Source organism: Montipora foliosa, chromosome 4, assembly GCF_036669935.1.
Source record: "Montipora foliosa isolate CH-2021 chromosome 4, ASM3666993v2, whole genome shotgun sequence".
Classification (NCBI taxonomy): Eukaryota; Metazoa; Cnidaria; class Anthozoa; order Scleractinia; family Acroporidae; genus Montipora; species Montipora foliosa.
Window position 1 is genome coordinate 18,500,080 of NC_090872.1, and position 15,000 is coordinate 18,515,079.

Sequence of the window (15,000 nt, forward strand, 5' to 3'; positions counted from 1 at the left end):
AGTTCCCTGAGACAAGTGCGCCCAATGATTTTTAGATCTACCAAATTTTGTCAAGGTTTACCAAACTTCAAAGACGCCGTCGTCCTGCCTCGGAGCAGGACAAATTTTTGTCAGGCGTGAAATCTGACATATTTGTTAATTAACACGCCATGATTTGAAGGAAAATGTCAATCAAGAAAATTTGATCTCTATTTTTAGTCGGATTTCAGTCGGCCTTCTAGGGACAAATCTGTTGTGTTACCGAACCCGTTGCAGTCAAACAAGGTGAAGCCTCCACTGGCATAGTAGAAGTAGCAACTGCATCTGCTGGAGTTGAACGAATTCAAGGAAGAAAAAAAAAATAGAATACAAGCAATAATATGCCGAGGAAACATATTCGATCGAAGCGGTTAAAGATCACCATAAGCCCATGACTCCTGAGATCTCATGTAACCTTTCCGGCGAACAGCGCGCAAGCGATGGTGTTTATTGACACTTGTGGTTAAGAAATAATTTGCTGTGTCTCAGTGCGCCCACGTTTGACAAATTGAAAATTTGGCAGACACAAATTTTGTCGAGATTTTTGGAAGGGCCAAACAAATTTTGTCAGTTCAGTGCGTCCGGACCCTAACTTGGATGTGGCCCTTCCTGTTGTTATTGTAATGGGATTTGGAGGTTAACCCCTAAACCCACAACAGGAAATGATAATGCACGTAAATGAATGGACTTAGTTATAGCCCTAAATATGAAACTGTCACGTATAAACACAAGGGATCTGAAGTGATAACTGATAACTGGTTAAATTATGAAAAAAGCAAATGTAAAAACACTACATAAATGTTCAGTTTTATTTTTGTATCAACAAGATTAAAAGGCAACCACTTGAAGCATCACTTTGAAAATTAGTTTTTTTTAATGCTTTAACTCTGAGGCCACTGGATTCTTTGGTTTGACACGAATTATCTTTGCAATTTTTTTATTCGGACGCGCATGCATGGAAACAAGCAAGAGAATTCTGCATAAATCAGTAAATTCTTGTCCTGCCAGGACAAATTCTGAAGAAGGAAAATTTTGAAGAAGGAGCTTTAAAGTATGGCTACTTCGAATTTAAAACATCTTCATCCAGGAAAATAAATTTCCAAGCCTGGTTTAGATTACCGAGTTCTAACGTGTACTTTTTTTTTTCTAACAATCCTCGAGAAAACGCCGCATTCTTCTGATTGGGGGCGGCGTTTAATTTTAAGGTGAACTGACCCGGTCAAACTGCCAAGCTCTCCCTAATTTGGCCATAGCCATGTGCACTTAAACTCCAACGTGGCATCACAAGCTTTTCCAACATCCTTTCCAATAAATTTGAGATCATTGCTTATCACACCACATGATGAGTAAATTTTCTAAATATTCGTGTGTTTTTATTTGTTCCCACCCGACTCGACATTTTGTAAGATATTGTGATAAATGCTGTTCTTGTTGTTGTTATATAGACTTGTAAAACTAATTATGTGACTTAGCCGGACTATCTAGTATTATGATATCACGTGGCTTATTTGAAGGAATCTCATAAAATTGTAATGTAATTTGGGACTTAACTAAATAAAATAAAAAGACATAAACCATCAAAGGAATAAGTTCAATTAGGAAAAATGCGCTCAAAGGTGCGGCAGAATAAAGTTGTAGAGAATGGTTATTGTAAAAATTATTTTGTTAAACAAAGTTTCTGCCATACATTTTTCGTAATTCTAAAGGCACAAAACTACAGAGAATGTATGGAGACAAAAAAGCAATATTTTGGAATTCCAAAGAATAGATGGTTGTGAACTTGAACATATTTGTTTGGTTTATGAAGGCGAAAGTCTATAAAGTAGCGTCATGAACAGTTTATTTTCCTTTGAATTTCTCGCCATGTTGCCCTGACTACCCATGATGCACTCAATAGCGTGAACTCATCTGTTGTCACACTATACTTTGACACAGCTTGGTAACCATGTTTTACACCGCGACTATGAACTTGATCTAAGTGAAGGTCGGTTTGCTAATCTTGCTGGTTTTAGTGTAAAAAAACAGATTGACAAACGAGAGCAATTTGTCCACTAATCTTTCAAATATTAATTAATTAATTGAAGCGTTGGCTGGATTTACATTCATCTCATATTTTCATCTAATGATAATTGGCAGAAAAGTCGACAACATTGGTTCAGATATTAAGGAACAATTTTACGGCAGGAACCCATGACTGGGAGCCTAAAACTCTACTGTGTTTCGTGTAACGGCGTTTTCACAGACCGATTTATTTTTAGATTTTAGGCTGACGTCATAGGGTCACCGAACCGGAACTGCCTTTGTTTTTTGACCTAATTCGCGGGAAGGGCTAGTCTAAAAATAAACCTACTTGTAAAAAAGGCCGTTTCACAGACGCTGTATGGAAATTTGCGCGCTCCAGATGGGGTCCCGTTTACGGTCTATTTGCATTTTTGAGACTGATAGGATAATTTATTTTTAGTAGTAGTAGTAGTAGTAGTAGTAGTAGTAGTAGTAGTAGTAGTAGTAGTAGTAGTAGTAGTAGTAGTAGTAGTAGTAGTAGTAGTAGTAGTAGTAGTAGTAGTAGTAGTAGTAGTAGTAGTAGTAGTAGTAGTAGTAGTAGTAGTAGTAGTAGTAGTAGTAGTAGTAGTAGTAGTAGTAGTAGTAGTAGTAGTAGTAGTAGTAGTAGCAGTAGTAGTGGTGGTGGTGTTAATTTTTTATATATGTTCTACATCAATAACTTGGATGTGGCTATTGCTGTTGTTATTCCAATGGAATTAACAGACAAAACCCACACGGGAAATGATAATGCGCGTAAGTGCATGGACTTTGTTACAACCCTAAATATGAAACTGTTGTTCTGAGAACGAAAGCAACCGACATTCATAGAGCTAACAAAATTAACATTCTTGCCGTCTCCTACATTTCAGCCCAGTTGGATCCTGGCGGGACGAGAATTTACCAATTTATGCAGAATTCTCTCACTTGTTTCCATGAGAGTCGGAACAAAAGAATTGCAAAGATAATTCGTGTCAAACCCAAGAATCCATTGGCGTCAAGAGTTAAAGCATTTTTTAAAATTATTCGAGGGTGGGGTTTATTTACAAAATCACTGACAACACTTACTGTAACCAGGAACCCATGACCCGGAGCCTACAACTCTACTGTGTTAGTGTAACGGCGTTTTCACAGACCGATTTATTTTTAGATTGAATTTCCCGCGAATGAGACTCCCACAGGAGCCCGATGACCAATTACAAGAAATTAAGCTGACGTCATAGGGTCACCGATCCGGAAGTGCCTTTGTTTTTTGATCTAATTCGCGGGAAGGGCTAGTCTAAAAATAAACCTACTTGTGAAAACGCCGTTTCACAGACGCTGTATGGAAGTTGCCACTCCAGATGGACTTCTGCTGTTACGGTAGATCGTTTGTAAATATTATTTTAAACAGAAACACGTTTAAATTTCCAGAGGAAGATCGGCCTCGCACCTTGCGAAAACTCTGAAGAAAGACCTGCAACTATGGCCACTTCCAAAGCTCGTTTAGATTACCGAGTTCTAACGTGTACTTTTTTCTCTTACATTTCTCAAATAAACGCCTCATTCTTCTGATCGGGGGCGGTGTTTAATTTTAAGGAAACTGACCATGGTCCCAGCTGGGTGAAAGTCCAGACTCTCCCTAATTTGGGTAGAGCTATATAAACGTAAAGTCAAAGTGGCATCACAAACTTTCCAACATCCTTTCCTATAAATTTGAGGTCATTGCTTCTCACACCATCGATCATATCCACGACGATTCACAAAAGCGGAACGAGAACCAAGAAGCCACATGATGAACACTTTTCAGCAGTTCTTCCAGCATGCGTTAGATTGTGTTGATCCAAGTTGCATTCTCCCAATCTGCGTTAACATGAAACTGAAGCTGAAACACTCACAGATCTGTCACCAGAAAACAAGCTGCGCACTATGTAAGGAGATGAAGTCTCTTGCCTCACAGCACAGCCAACAGTGCAAAGATTTTTACTGCTGCGTGCCATTTTGCATGGAAGCAAAACTCGAAATGTTTAAACAAGATTATCTTGTGGATTTGGATGATGGCATAGATTTCCTGTCTCAGGAGAAAAATTCTGGCTGCGGTCAGAAGACTGACAAAGAAAACACCATTTCAGCGACAAACAGCGCTGGCACATTTCTGCAGGCCAATTCCCCTTCGCTGCAGGGAACAGCTAGTTCCTATCCGCCTCCTTTGCGTCATTTATCTCCAAGCCAGAACCGGCTGCCGCGAACGTTGCCAAGCTACAATGATGCAGTAATGCAGATGCCACAGTCAGTAGTAGAGACTGACTTTATCGACAACCTGCCGTTCTTTTCTAACCATGCTCAATCCGCAGGCAACCATCAAGCAACTGCACCCAGAACAATCAATAGAGCCAGATCCCAATCGCAAGATCCTCCGGATAATTTGCCTTGTGAACAACGTTCCCCAACCACGAACCCTCAGGACCCGCTTACCAGTACTTCGTCGTTCGCTGAAAAGCATGTTCTTTCTGAAGCAACCGAGATAGATCTTGTCATTACGAATGCCAATGACGTCAGCTTTCAACCCGAGAAAATTGAATTGGAACGTGATGTTGGCCACTCTCTTTCCCAAAAGGTGGCGGATACGTCGAAATATGCACAAGGAGCAAACTATCTCAGCATGGACTCCTTTTCGGGAGGGGATATTGTCAACGCTAAAAGCAACATTAATCTTTGTAATCTCCGTCTTATGGACGCTTCATATGGTATTATGCGCCATGTAATAAACACGAAGACAAGAAGAGAGCTTCTGATGAACTTTGGATTATTAAGGAGCGCATTACGTGTTATGAAAAGACTAAACTCCTCTTCAGAGCAATAAGAGCCCGGAGTCTCCTTGTCCTTCGAAGTTTCAAACTGAAGCAAGATTCCGACCCCTGTAACTGAAGTAATCGCTTTAGGAACTTTTCAAGCTCTTGATTCTGTCAAGGCTAAAATGGGCTTCAAAAAAATTGCGTACTGTTCAATTAGAATAAGTTCAGTGTCAGTTTCGATTGCACGCGTCAATGAAAGACTTGCCTTTTAATAGTATGGATACATGAGGGGACGCAAATCGTCTGTACTGTAAGTACATATCAAACCTCCGTAGGTGATTTAATCCCATTAAATATGTGATATTTATGTCAGCGTTTGCATTGTTAATATCGTTAGCGCCTCTTTCGGTTGGATCTGGACAATGTTTGTTTTTTTCTCAGATTGCTGTTCAGTGAATGTAGTTTCCGATGTGCATGAAGGTTTTCCCGGATATTCCCCTCAAGATGGCGCCGAGAAAAGGTTTTTCGACCTTTTCTCGCGTCGTCGGTGAGGGATTAAGCGATCAGAGTTACTGATATGTGCTCACAACGGAAATTTGTGGAATTACTCCTTTGCAATATTTCAAGCGATCGCCGATCGTGACAAGTTTTCGAGACAAAATTTTAAATTGGAAGTAATGTTCTTGTATAATATACACACATGTAAAAGTAAGCTGGCAAGATGCCTGCAACGTTTCTAGCTCTCGCTGAAATTATGTAAATTTTCTAAATATTCATGTGTTTTTATTTGTTCCCACCCGACTCGACATTTTGTAAGATATTGTGATAAATGCTGTTCTTGTTGTTGTTATATAGACTTGTAAAACTAATTATGTGACTTAGCCGGACTTTCTATTATGATGATATCACGTGGCTTATTTGAAGGAATCTCATAAAATTGTAATGTAATTTGGGACTTAACTAAATAAAATAAAAAGACATAAACCATCAAAGGATTAAGTTCAATTAGGAAAAATGCGCTCAAAGGTGCGTCAGAATATAGTTGTAGAGAATGGCCATTGCAGAAATTATTTTATTAACCAAAGTTTCTGCCATACATTTTCCGTAATTCCAAAGACACAAAACTACAGAGAATGTATGGAGACAAAAAAGCAATATTTTGGAACGCCAAAGAATAGATACCAAGTCCAGTTCATATCAGTTGTGAACTTGAACATATTTGTTTGGTTTATAAAGGCGAAAGTCTAGAAGCGTCATGAACAGCTTATTTTGCTTTGAATTCCTGTAATGTTGCCCTGATTACCCATGATGCACTCAATAGCGTGAACTCATCTGTTGTCATACTATACTTTGACACAGCTTGGTAATTCTTGTACACCGCGACTACGGACTTGATCTAAATGAAGGTCGGTTTGCTAATCTTGTTGGTTTTAAGGCCGAGACATACTAGGCGATAAGTCGCTGCGACACGTCGCGGGGACAAGTCGCCGCAACAAATCGCCTTGTGTGACACGGTTAATTTCGTGAAAATCATTGTCGCTGCGGCAGAATTATGTCGCCACGATCAGTCGCACGCATTCAAACCAGTTTGAATTCATGCGACTTATCACAGCGACAAAATTAGCGAAAGCAGCGTTGTCGCATCGTGTGTACACTTCCGGCAACAAGTCGCTGCGACAAAATATAAATGAACCAATGAGAGAGCGTCATATGGTCAGCCATATTAAATTAGAAAACTAGTTCACATTCCCTCTCATACGAGATCACTGCGTGTGCTCCGGACAGGCGTCGTGTCGCAGCGACTTGTTTTGCAAGTAGTACACATGGAGCAACTTGTCGCAGAGACCCGTCGCTGCGACTTGTCGCCTAGTGTGTCCCGGCCTTTAGTGTAACGCGGCAGATTGACAAACGAGAGCAATTGACCTTCTGAGCGCTAGCTTTCACGTGTAGTGTCACGTGACTTTTCATGTAAACAAACCTCGAAAGTTCGGACATTCGAGAGGATCGGTCATCTAACACATAGTGAGATGGCGTGGCGAGAAGATATGAAATGTTAGTTTGTTTTTGCGTTGGACAAGGAAATGATGCAACAAAGACACTAGTCACTTCCATGATTAGCATTTGATGTGGGACACGGTAGTTTTACACTCCTACTTCCGTCTTCGACAGGATTTACGGGGGTGAGTCAGGTTTTGAACATCTTCGATCCCTAGACGGACGGAAACGAGATGTATTCCTTACATTTTGTTATTACGAATACCTTCATGTATTTTGATTGTCATATATTTGTGCACTTCGAGGTCAGTAATAAAACCGAATGAATGTGATTTGAGTGTCTGTAAATCGAGCCGCCTCTATCAGTGAGCCTTTAATTCGAGAACGCTGAATCAGTCCATCTTCCAGGGTCAGCATGCCTAAGAAGATGCCTATTAAAGAAGGACTTCCACACAATGAATATCGCAGAACTTAAAAAATATTTGCAAGAGCGTGGAGTTTCAGTGAGCCCGTTTAGAAGTCTTCGCTGATAGAAATCGCCGCTGCAGTTGAAGCAATGGCGCTTTACTTTAATCAAGGTAATTGCACCTAGCGCAACGAATGCTAATCCGGCAATGAATGCTATCGGTAGAACAAAAAACCGACGATGCAGACAATTTATTTATCCCAATCAAAAGCTCAAGAACTGCACTTCTGCCCCAATCCATTTTCCATGCAATCAAGATCATGAACAATTTCATCTCCTCGACGCCATTCGGCTTGCACGATATTTCAGTTTAACCATTTAATGTACCACTCCACCGAATGTACTGAATACCACAAGCAGGTACTCGCTGCTTACAAGTCCTTCGATGATTGTCGCTTATTTACTGACGGTTTTACACGTTGATTCTTTGCAGAAAGTGGAGTGTGTCCAAGTATATGAGAGTGTAGCTAAAGTGTAGTCCTTCATGAAAAGAATTTGTTGATCGAGGAAGGAAAAACACCCTTCCAAAAAGAAGTTAAACACACATACTCATGTAGATCAGAGTCCCTTCACCCGAAGGCACTAATCTGGCAGATGAGGAGAGGTAGCTGAAAATTTTTACCACAAAAATGTGCCAATTATCAACTAGAAGTCCTGTTATCTTGCCCTTATTAGAAAAACTTCATTTCACTACAGAACTTGCAGACAGGTCTAGTTGATGAACCGCTAAATCAAATAAAAACAAGCTTGTAAGTGGTATTAATGAATTAAGAATAAATTACAAGAGCTTCTAAGACTGATGCAAACATTTCAATGGAAGAAGTTTTGGGAGTTGTTGTCTTTCAGTGATAAAGAAATTAACTACAGTACGTTGAGAGCACCACGACAAATCAATGGCAATGTTTCAAAGAGCAAGAGAGTCTTTTCAAAAAAATTTGATAGTGCTAAAAAGGTCACAAAGTTGGTACAACCCATTCTCTATTTTCAAATGTCCCATAATACACTTTGTTTGCCCCCCAAAATTTTGCATAAACTACTGTTTTCAAATGCTCTTGGAAATATGTAATGTCCCCAAGGGCATTTGAAAACAATTATAGTTTATGCAAAATTTGGGGGGCAAACAAAATGTCTCATGAGGCATTCGAAAATAGAGAATAGCATAAGCGCAAACATGCCTACATGATTGTAAACAAAGAGTGGAACCCTAAAATGCCAGAGAATGGGACTATTTCATGAAGTCAGGGCAATGCATGCAAGCAGGTTGTGAGCCATTATACCCACCACAAACTGGACGGTAAACTGGACGGTAAACGGTAGATCGTTTTTAAATATTATTTTAAACAGAAACACGTTTAAATTTCCAGAGGAAGATCGGCCTCGCACCTTGCGAAAACTCTGAAGAAAGACCTGCAACTATGGGCACTTCCAAAGCTCGTTTAGATTACCGAGTTCTAACGTGTACTTTTTTCTCTTACATTTCTCAAATAAACGCCTCATTCTTCTGATCGGGGGCGGTGTTTAATTTTAAGGAAACTGACCATGGTCCCAGCTGGGTGAAAGTCCAGACTCTCCCTAATTTGGCGAGAGCTATATGCACGTAAAGTCAAAGTGGCATCACAAACTTTCCAACATCCTTTCCTATAAATTTGAAGTCATTGTTTCTCACACCATCGATCATATCCACGACGATTCACAAAAGCGGAACGAGAACCAAGAAGCCACATGATGAACACTTTTCAGCAGTTCTTCCAGCATGCGTTAGATTGTGTTGATCCAAGTTGCATTCTCCCAATCTGCGTTAACATGAAACTGAAGCTGAAACACTCACAGATCTGTCACCAGAAAACAAGCTGCGCACTATGTAAGGAGATGAAGTCTCTTGCTTCACAGCACAGCCAACAGTGCAAAGATTTTTACTGCTGCGTGCCATTTTGCATGGAAGCAAAACTCGAAATGTTTAAACAAGATTATCTTGTGGATTTGGATGATGGCATAGATTTCCTGTCTCAGGAGAAAAATTCTGGCTGCGGTCAGAAGACTGACAAAGAAAACACCATTTCAGCGACAAACAGCGCTGGCACATTTCTGCAGGCCAATTCCCCTTCGCTGCAGGGAACAGCTAGTTCCTATCCGCCTCCTTTGCGTCATTTATCTCCAAGCCAGAACCGGCTGCCGCGAACGTTGCCAAGCTACAATGATGCAGTAATGCAGATGCCACAGTCAGTAGTAGAGACTGACTTTATCGACAACCTGCCGTTCTTTTCTAACCATGCTCAATCCGCAGGCAACCATCAAGCAACTGCACCCAGAACAATCAATAGAGCCAGATCCCAATCGCAAGATCCTCCGGATAATTTGCCTTGTGAACAACGTTCCCCAACCACGAACCCTCAGGACCCGCTTACCAGTACTTCGTCGTTCGCTGAAAAGCATGTTCTTTCTGAAGCAACCGAGATAGATCTTGTCATTACGAATGCCAATGACGTCAGCTTTCAACCCGAGAAAATTGAATTGGAACGTGATGTTGGCCACTCTCTTTCCCAAAAGGTGGCGGATACGTCGAAATATGCACAAGGAGCAAACTATCTCAGCATGGACTCCTTTTCGGGAGGGGATATTGTCAACGCTAAAAGCAACATTAATCTTTGTGATCTCCGTCTTATGGACGCTTCATATGGTATTATGCGCCATGTAATAAACACGAAGACAAGAAGAGAGCTTCTGATGAACTTTGGATTATTAAGGAGCGCGTTACGTGTTATGAAAAGACTAAACTCCTCTTCAGAGCAATAAGAGCCCGGAGTCTCCTTGTCCTTCGAAGTTTCAAACTGAAGCAAGATTCTAAGATGCATCCGTTCGTTGTCAAGAGGTAAGAGGCGTGGCTCCGCCTCCACATTCTTACAAACTTTGGTGATGAATGATGTCAGTAGGTTTCGTACACCATCATGCCTTTGTGCCACAAACCCTCCTTTTTTACAAGAGAGGGCGTGGCCAACATTGAATCTATCCCCACAAACGCACTGGGCTGGTAGGTCGGTGAGAGGCAAGTTGTAACGTAGCCGCAGAGAGTCTCTGAATTCTTGCTTGTTAAGAGCTAGACCTTGATCTTTGAGGGGGATCGCGTTAAGCCAAGAGCTGGCCCCTTTGTCTCTTGCTTGATTGGCCAATCGAAGAAGATCAGGGGAGAGGGTGGAGTCAATCGACTCCATTTTTGCCTTTTCCCTTTCGGCCTTTAGCGCCTGGTGGTGACGTTTCAGCTCCTCTACGGAATTTTCGCCTGTTATCATGATGGTACTCTGAGTTGTTATGGAGTCTACATGTGCGGCTGTGATTGATGCTGATGCGGTAAACTGTTGTGGTGCTTCCGATCTCAGATCCGGCACGCCTAGTCCCCCTTGGGCCGTTGTCAAGGTAGCGAGTTGGCGCACTTCGTCGGGAAGGGGCTCTGTCTGGTCAAAGAATGTTGGAAGTAGTAGATCGTCGATTACCTCCTGGACTGGGTCGATATAGTCCTCAAATGACTTAATTGTGCGAAGAAAATAAGTAAACTTGGACTTGAACCCCTTCGTAAAAGCGATATACGCTGCGTGGGGCTGATTCTTAGCAATTTCTGATAGTGTTTCAAGTTCCCCTTTCCATGCACGCACTTTCTCCTTACAATACATATCCTTGTATTCTTGTGATCCAATGACCGCTCCTAGATGACGTTGACCCTCAATAGTGATATTAACTTCATCACCGAATACTCTCGCTGCTTCTGCGGCAGCTTCCTCTGACTTTACTATAAGCCAACTCTTTGACCCATTCACAAGGTAACCGAACTTCTCTCCTTCCTGACTCAACAGCTTGTACCAATCGTAAAGCGATGTGATTACTCCACCGCCTGCCGAATCATCCGCGAGCCATGCTTGTTTAACCCCCGGGCAGCGTGCTCTCAAATAATAAATCATCATTGATGTATTAACCGAGTACCAAGCCATAGCAAGGGGGTCGCCCTGTGTTGTCCCCTCCTGTGAGAGTATTTCACCTCCCCCACAGATGAAAAGTCTAGATGGGCTTCTGTAGGTGTTTATTATATAAAGCGCCATTTCCTTGCATAAAATCTGAATGTTGTGCAAAGCTACAGATCTGTTCATTTGGTTAAATGCATTACTTGCATCGATCAACAGTACTCCATCTGACACCTCCTCATCAAAAACCTGGCTCATGGCGTGTATCGCGGCCTCTGCCCCTGCGCTGTGGCCTGCACAAACTTGTAGGGGCCCCGCAGCATCCTTGATATCCTCTTTAAGGAACACGGACACAGTTTTACCTATTATCCGTCTCAAAACCTCTCCGACACCGATTGGACGAATTCCCGGATCTTTGTCGAGCGGTATAAGCCTGCATGATGTATATGCCTCCAACAAAGACGGGTGGTACGACTTTGTGAGTAGTTGTCTTGTAAATATGGCTAGCTCTTCCCTTAACATTTTCCCTTCGTTCTTAAAATTCTTTGAGCATAAGATCCGTTTGTAAATTTCGGAATCCATCCATCGCTCTCAGACCTGCTGCGGCCATCGGTTGAATCGTTGCATCTAAAAGTATTATTGGCGCTTGCTTTATCAAGTCTAGCGGCTTGCGTTGTTAAATTGTGGCTTTTAAAACCAAGGTGTGCGTAGCCTTTCGCCTCCCATAACTCAGTCATTACTTCAATGTAACCTTTCTTTCTTCCACCACTATTAAGAGGCGCATGGTTCGACGAAACCAGACTCTGTGCAGTTTTTTTACATTCGAGGAGGTCCTCATTCATTTGGTCTGTCCATTTCCTTCGAGCCATCATATTTTTTGGGGAGCTATTCCTTACACGTCCACCATGTCCACGTCCACCATGTCCACGTCACGTAATAATAATAATAATAATAATAATAATAATAATAATAATAATAATAGTAATAGTAATAGTAATAGTAATAGTAATAGTAATAGTAATAGTAATAGTAATAGTAATAATAATAATAATAATAATAATAATAATAATAATAATAGAAGTTCAAAATAGTACTTGAAATGAATATTTCATGCTTTCATGCTAACAATGAGTATTGAAAAATTGTGGGAAACAACAGATGCATGACCTAATACAATGAGTTTAAACTCTTCAGGAATTACGACTGGTAATTTGACAATGTTTTTTAGAATGGTTCGCCAAAAATCAGTAGCAAATTTCTTTTAAGGGAAATCTCCCTAACAGTTCTGTGGATATGTATCATTCCAATTAACAGAAGGTCACAAATACTGTTCCATGTAATAAAAATAAAACCTCTTCACTTTTCCTCAACTTCGATAAAGAAACCTTTTCAGTTTGCATTCGCTCAACGCTGCATTGATCTCATGGTCAATGGTATGCACGATATATAATTAGAGCTCAACAAAAAGTGTAGACTACTATACAACTAGTAGTGTATAGTAGTGTAACACACAAACGAGTCACTGCAATGGTCATGCCATTATCGGCGTTTTCCGTTTTCCGTTTTCCGCCTCTCGATTGCCATAACTTCGGCCGGAAAATGCAAAACAACTCGATCAGATCATCATTCAAGTTTCTTACGTATGATTTTGGGAATCGGGAATCGTTTTAACGTGTAACAGAAGAACGCCTTTTAGTCGAGAGCATTCTGCAACTCGCAATAAACGGTGGAAATGACTACTGTCTCTGATGCAGCTAATAAGTCACTTTTATTCGGTTTTATTACCGACCTTAAAGTGAATATATATATGACAATTTTCATACACAAAGGTAAATTCGTAAATAAATATGGCGAGGAAGGAATTTCGTTTCCGTCCGCCCAGCGATCGAAGATGGAACAACCGGACTCACCCGCGTCAATCCTGTCGAAATACGAGTGTAAAACTATCATGTTCTACACCAAATGCTAACCATCCAAGTGACTAGTGTCTCTGTTGGATCATTTCTAAGTCCAACGCAAAAAGAAACTAACATTTCAATCCGCTCGCCACACCATCTCACTGTGTGTTATATGTCCGATATTCTCGAATGTCCGAACTTTCGTTACATGAAAAGTCACGTGACACTACACGTGAAAGCTAGCGCTCAGAAGGTCAATTTGTCCACTAATCTTTCAAATATTAATTAATTAATTAATTGAAGCGTTGACTGGATTTACATTCATCTCATATTTTCACCTCATGATCATTGGCAGAAAGACAACAAACAACAATGGTTCAGATATTGAGTTTTCGTTTTCTGCATCCAATTTACAGGTGCCCTATCCATTGATGAGCTTAACTGCATGCTTAAATTAGCATGCAGTTATTAAGAAACAATTTTACGGTCTATTTGCATTTTTGAGACTAGCTTGGCGGCTAGTGGCTCTTGCTGTTGTTATTCTAATGGCATTAACAGACAAAACCCACACAGGAAATAATATTGCGCGTAAGTTAATGGACTTAAAAAGAATTAAAAAACTTGTTGTCACTGACTAAAAAACGCCTAAAAAGGGCCTTGTAAATGTCCGGAATGTAAACGTGTTCATTAATGGAATTAGGTTTGCGAATTGAGTGCCACGCTTCTAAAAATAATAATCTTTTAGAAGCGTGGCACTCAATATTCGCGAACCTAATGCCATTAATGAACACGTTTACATTCCGGACATTTACAAGGCCCTTGGCAATCCCAAGCACTCATTTGTATTCGTAAACCATTCTATGCTGAAGAAGGTCATAGTATTTTGACCTAAACGTCCTTTTTCCATACGTTTTTTAGTCAGTGACAACAAGTTTTTTAATTCTTTTTATCATGCCTGACTACAACTACGGTATTTTAATGGACTTAGTTACAACCCTAAATATGAAACTGTCACGTACAAACTCAAGGGGTCTGACTGAAGTGGTAACTGATAACTCGATAAATTATGAAAAAAAAAAAGGTGTAAACACTATATAAATATTCAGTTTTACTTTTTTATCAAGAGGATTAAAAGGCAACCAAGACGCTCAAAATTTAATAAACGCCGTGGCGTTTAATCGAGTAAATACGGTATACGAAAAATGTCCTCCTCCCTGATTTTGAGTTGTTGTTCTGAGAACGAAAGTAACCGAGATTCATAGAGCTAACAAAATTAACATTCTTGCCGCCTCCTACATTTCAGCCCAGTTGGATCCTGGCGGGACAAGAATTTACCAATTTATGCAGAATTCTCTCGCTTGTTTCCATGAGAGTCGGAACAAAAGAATTGCAAAGATAACTCGTGTCAAACCCAAGAATCCATTGGCGTCAAGAGTTAAAGCATTTTTTAAAAATATTCGAGGGTGGGGTTTATTTACAAAATCACGTTTCAGTCTTAAATCACTGACAACAATTACTGTAACGGTAGATCGTTTGTAAATATTATTTGAAACAGAAACATGTTTAAATTTCCAGAGGAAGATCGGCCTCGCACATTGCGAAAATTCTGAAGAAAGAGCTGCAACTATGGCCACTTCCAAAGCTGGTTTAGATTACCGAGTTCTAACGTGTACTATTTTCTCTTACATTTCTCAAATAAACGCCTCATTCTTCTGATCGGGGGCGGTGTTTAATTTTAAGGAAACTGACCATGGTCCCAGCTGGGTGAAAGTCCAGACTCTCCCTAATTTGGGTAGAGCTATATGCACGTAAAGTCAAAGTGGCATCACAAACTTTCCAACATCCTTTCCTATAAATTTGAG

The 15,000-nt window shown here is 40.6% G+C and overlaps 2 protein-coding genes across 2 annotated transcripts; one reads left to right on the forward strand and one right to left on the reverse strand.

Annotated features, from left to right (window-relative positions):
- Nucleotides 1–9,015: 9,015 nt before the first annotated feature.
- LOC138001084 (uncharacterized) lies at nt 9,016–10,083 on the forward strand. The gene has a single exon (XM_068847751.1). It carries the CDS (start codon nt 9,016–9,018, stop codon nt 10,081–10,083), a length of 1,068 nt encoding a protein of 355 aa, XP_068703852.1.
- A 29-nt stretch (nt 10,084–10,112) lies between these two features.
- LOC138001085 (uncharacterized) lies at nt 10,113–11,270 on the reverse strand (the record flags this gene model as incomplete). Its single annotated transcript, XM_068847752.1, has 1 exon — nt 10,113–11,270. A coding segment is annotated over exon 1 (1,158 nt), but the record flags the coding sequence as incomplete, so codon positions are not given.
- Between the last annotated feature and the right edge of the window lie 3,730 nt (nt 11,271–15,000).

Bases quoted from the DNA above. Each gene is read 5' to 3' on its own strand.
- LOC138001084 (XM_068847751.1), top strand. From the start codon at position 9,016: ATGAACACTTTTCAGCAGTTCTTCCAGCATGCGTTAGATTGTGTTGAT.